Source organism: Electrona antarctica (assembly GCF_951216825.1).
Source record: "Electrona antarctica genome assembly, chromosome: 1".
Lineage (NCBI taxonomy): Eukaryota > Metazoa > Chordata > Actinopteri > Myctophiformes > Myctophidae > Electrona > Electrona antarctica.
The window spans coordinates 2,754,091-2,756,335 of record NC_136806.1 but is presented as its reverse complement, the minus strand read 5'-3'; the positions used below and the strand labels follow the sequence as shown (position 1 = coordinate 2,756,335).

Here is a 2,245-nt window from a genome sequence, read left to right as displayed (position 1 = left end):
CTATTATAATCAGGCCCAGACGGTTGAGCTAACCGTCAGCCTGGCTCAGCAGCCTCTAGAGGCCCAGACGGTTGAGCTAACCGTCAGCCTGGCTCAGCAGCCTCTAGAGGCCCAGACGGTTGAGCTAACCGTCAGCCTGGCTCAGCAGCCTCTAGAGGCCCAGACGGTTGAGCTAACCGTCAGCCTGGCTCAGCAGCCTCTAGAGGCCCAGACGGTTGAGCTAACCGTCAGCCTGGCTCAGCAGCCTCTAGAGGCCCAGACGGTTGAGCTAACCGTCAGCCTGGCTCAGCAGCCTCTAGAGGCCCAGACGGTTGAGCTAACCGTCAGCCTGGCTCAGCAGCCTCTAGAGGCCCAGACGGTTGAGCTAACCGTCAGCCTGGCTCAGCAGCCTCTAGAGGCCCAGACGGTTGAGCTAACCGTCCGTGCCACATCGCCACGTCGCCACGTCGCCATCTGCCACGTCGGCTCACCTTGCGTCGGTAGAGAGTCCTCCACATAGGTGGTGTTCATCTTCTCTGGGTCATCGCTCGCTCTGTCCGCAAGAGAGAGAGAGAGAGAGAGAGAGAGAGAGAGAGAGAGAGAGAGAGAGAGAGAGAGAGAGAGAGAGAGAGAGAGAGAGAGAGAGAGAGAGAGAGAGAGAGAGAGAGAGAGACACAGACACAGACACAGACACAGACACAGACACAGACACAGACACAGAGACAGACACAGAGACAGACACAGACAGACAGACAGGGACATTTGTTTTATTTGTGCCTCCCCAGTGTCCCCCCAGTGGTGGTGTTTACTCACTGTAAACAATGTATTGTTTACAGTGAGTAAACAACCGTGCATAGTGAATAGTGAATAGTAAATAGTAAATAGTAAATAGTAAATAGTGAATAGTGAATAGTGACTAGTGACTAGTGACTAGTGACTAGTAAATAGTGACTAGTGACTAGTGACTAGTGAATAGTGAATAGTGAATAGTGAATAGTGAATAATAGTGAACGGTACCTGCAGTAAGGCCGTCCTCCCAGCTGACACCAGCGGTGACAGAGCAGCAGCAGCAGTGACAGCAGCACCAGCGTCCCTCCAGCCAACACGCACAGCGCCACCAACAGGACGACATAGCTGTCCACGCGGCCCCCCGGCGACACCGCTGGCGCCTCCTAGTGGGGGACGGAGCGCATCAATGGGGACACTTCATATGTTAATGACGTTTAGAAGATTTAGAACACTTTCCTGTGTGTAATATGTGTGGTTTTATATTCAGCTATAGTGTAGATTTATAGGGCGCTAGCCCCTCCTATATTCAGCTATAGTGTAGATTTATAGGGCGCTAGCCCCTCCTATATTCAGCTATAGTGTAGATTTATAGGGCGCTAGCCCCTCCTATATTCAGCTATAGTGTAGATTTATAGGGCGCTAGCCCCTCCTATATTCAGCTATAGTGTAGATTTATAGGGCGCTAGCCCCTCCTATATTCAGCTATAGTGTAGATTTATAGGGCGCTAGCCCCTCCTATATTCAGCTATAGTGTAGATTTATAGGGTGCTAGCCCCTCCTATATTCAGCTATAGTGTAGATTTATAGGGCGCTAGCCCCTCCTATATTCAGCTATAGTGTAGATTTATAGGGCGCTAGCCCCTCCTATATTCAGCTATAGTGTAGATTTATAGGGTGCTAGCCCCTCCTATATTCAGCTATAGTGTAGATTTATAGGGCGCTAGCCCCTCCTATATTCAGCTATAGTGTAGATTTTTAGGGCGCTAGCCCCTCCTATAGGGGGCGCTACCCCCTCCTATAGGGCGCTACAGACAGACAGACAGACAGACAGACAGACAGACAGACAGACAGACAGGTATACGCACAGTGGGGTGAGACAGCACGTCATCGCTCATGGTCCAGCTGAGAGAGAGACAGACAGGTCCTGTGGAGGGAGAAGGAGAGAGGTGAGACAGGTGTCTGTCTTATTATTTTAACCCCTTGTTGGGGCCGGACACATGAAGAACTAACACCAAATGGACCTCTGAGAGTGTAACACATGGAACCAAATGGACCCTTACGGGTGACTCTGAGAGTGTAACACATGGAACCAAATGGACCCTTACAGGTCTGAGAGTGTAACACATGGAACCAAATGGACCCTTACAGGTCTGAGAGTGTAACACATGGAACCAAATGGACCCTTACAGGTCTGTGACTCTGAGAGTGTAACACATGGAACCAAATGGACCCTTACAGGTCTGAGAGTGTAACACAT

The 2,245-nt window shown here is 50.5% G+C and overlaps 1 protein-coding gene across 1 annotated transcript in view; it reads right to left on the bottom strand.

The window, feature by feature from the left end:
* The window catches only part of metap1d (methionyl aminopeptidase type 1D (mitochondrial)), a gene marked incomplete at its 5' end in the record, with an annotated part of 21,877 nt that extends 19,994 nt beyond the window's left edge, over window positions 1-1,883 (bottom strand). Inside the window, 3 exons of the mRNA XM_079507153.1 lie at window positions 418-532; window positions 997-1,151; window positions 1,854-1,883. Coding sequence (XP_079363279.1) covers window positions 418-532; window positions 997-1,151; window positions 1,854-1,883 — 300 coding nt within the window. The remainder of the gene's footprint in view (window positions 1-417; window positions 533-996; window positions 1,152-1,853) is intronic.
* Window positions 1,884-2,245: the final 362 nt, after the last annotated feature.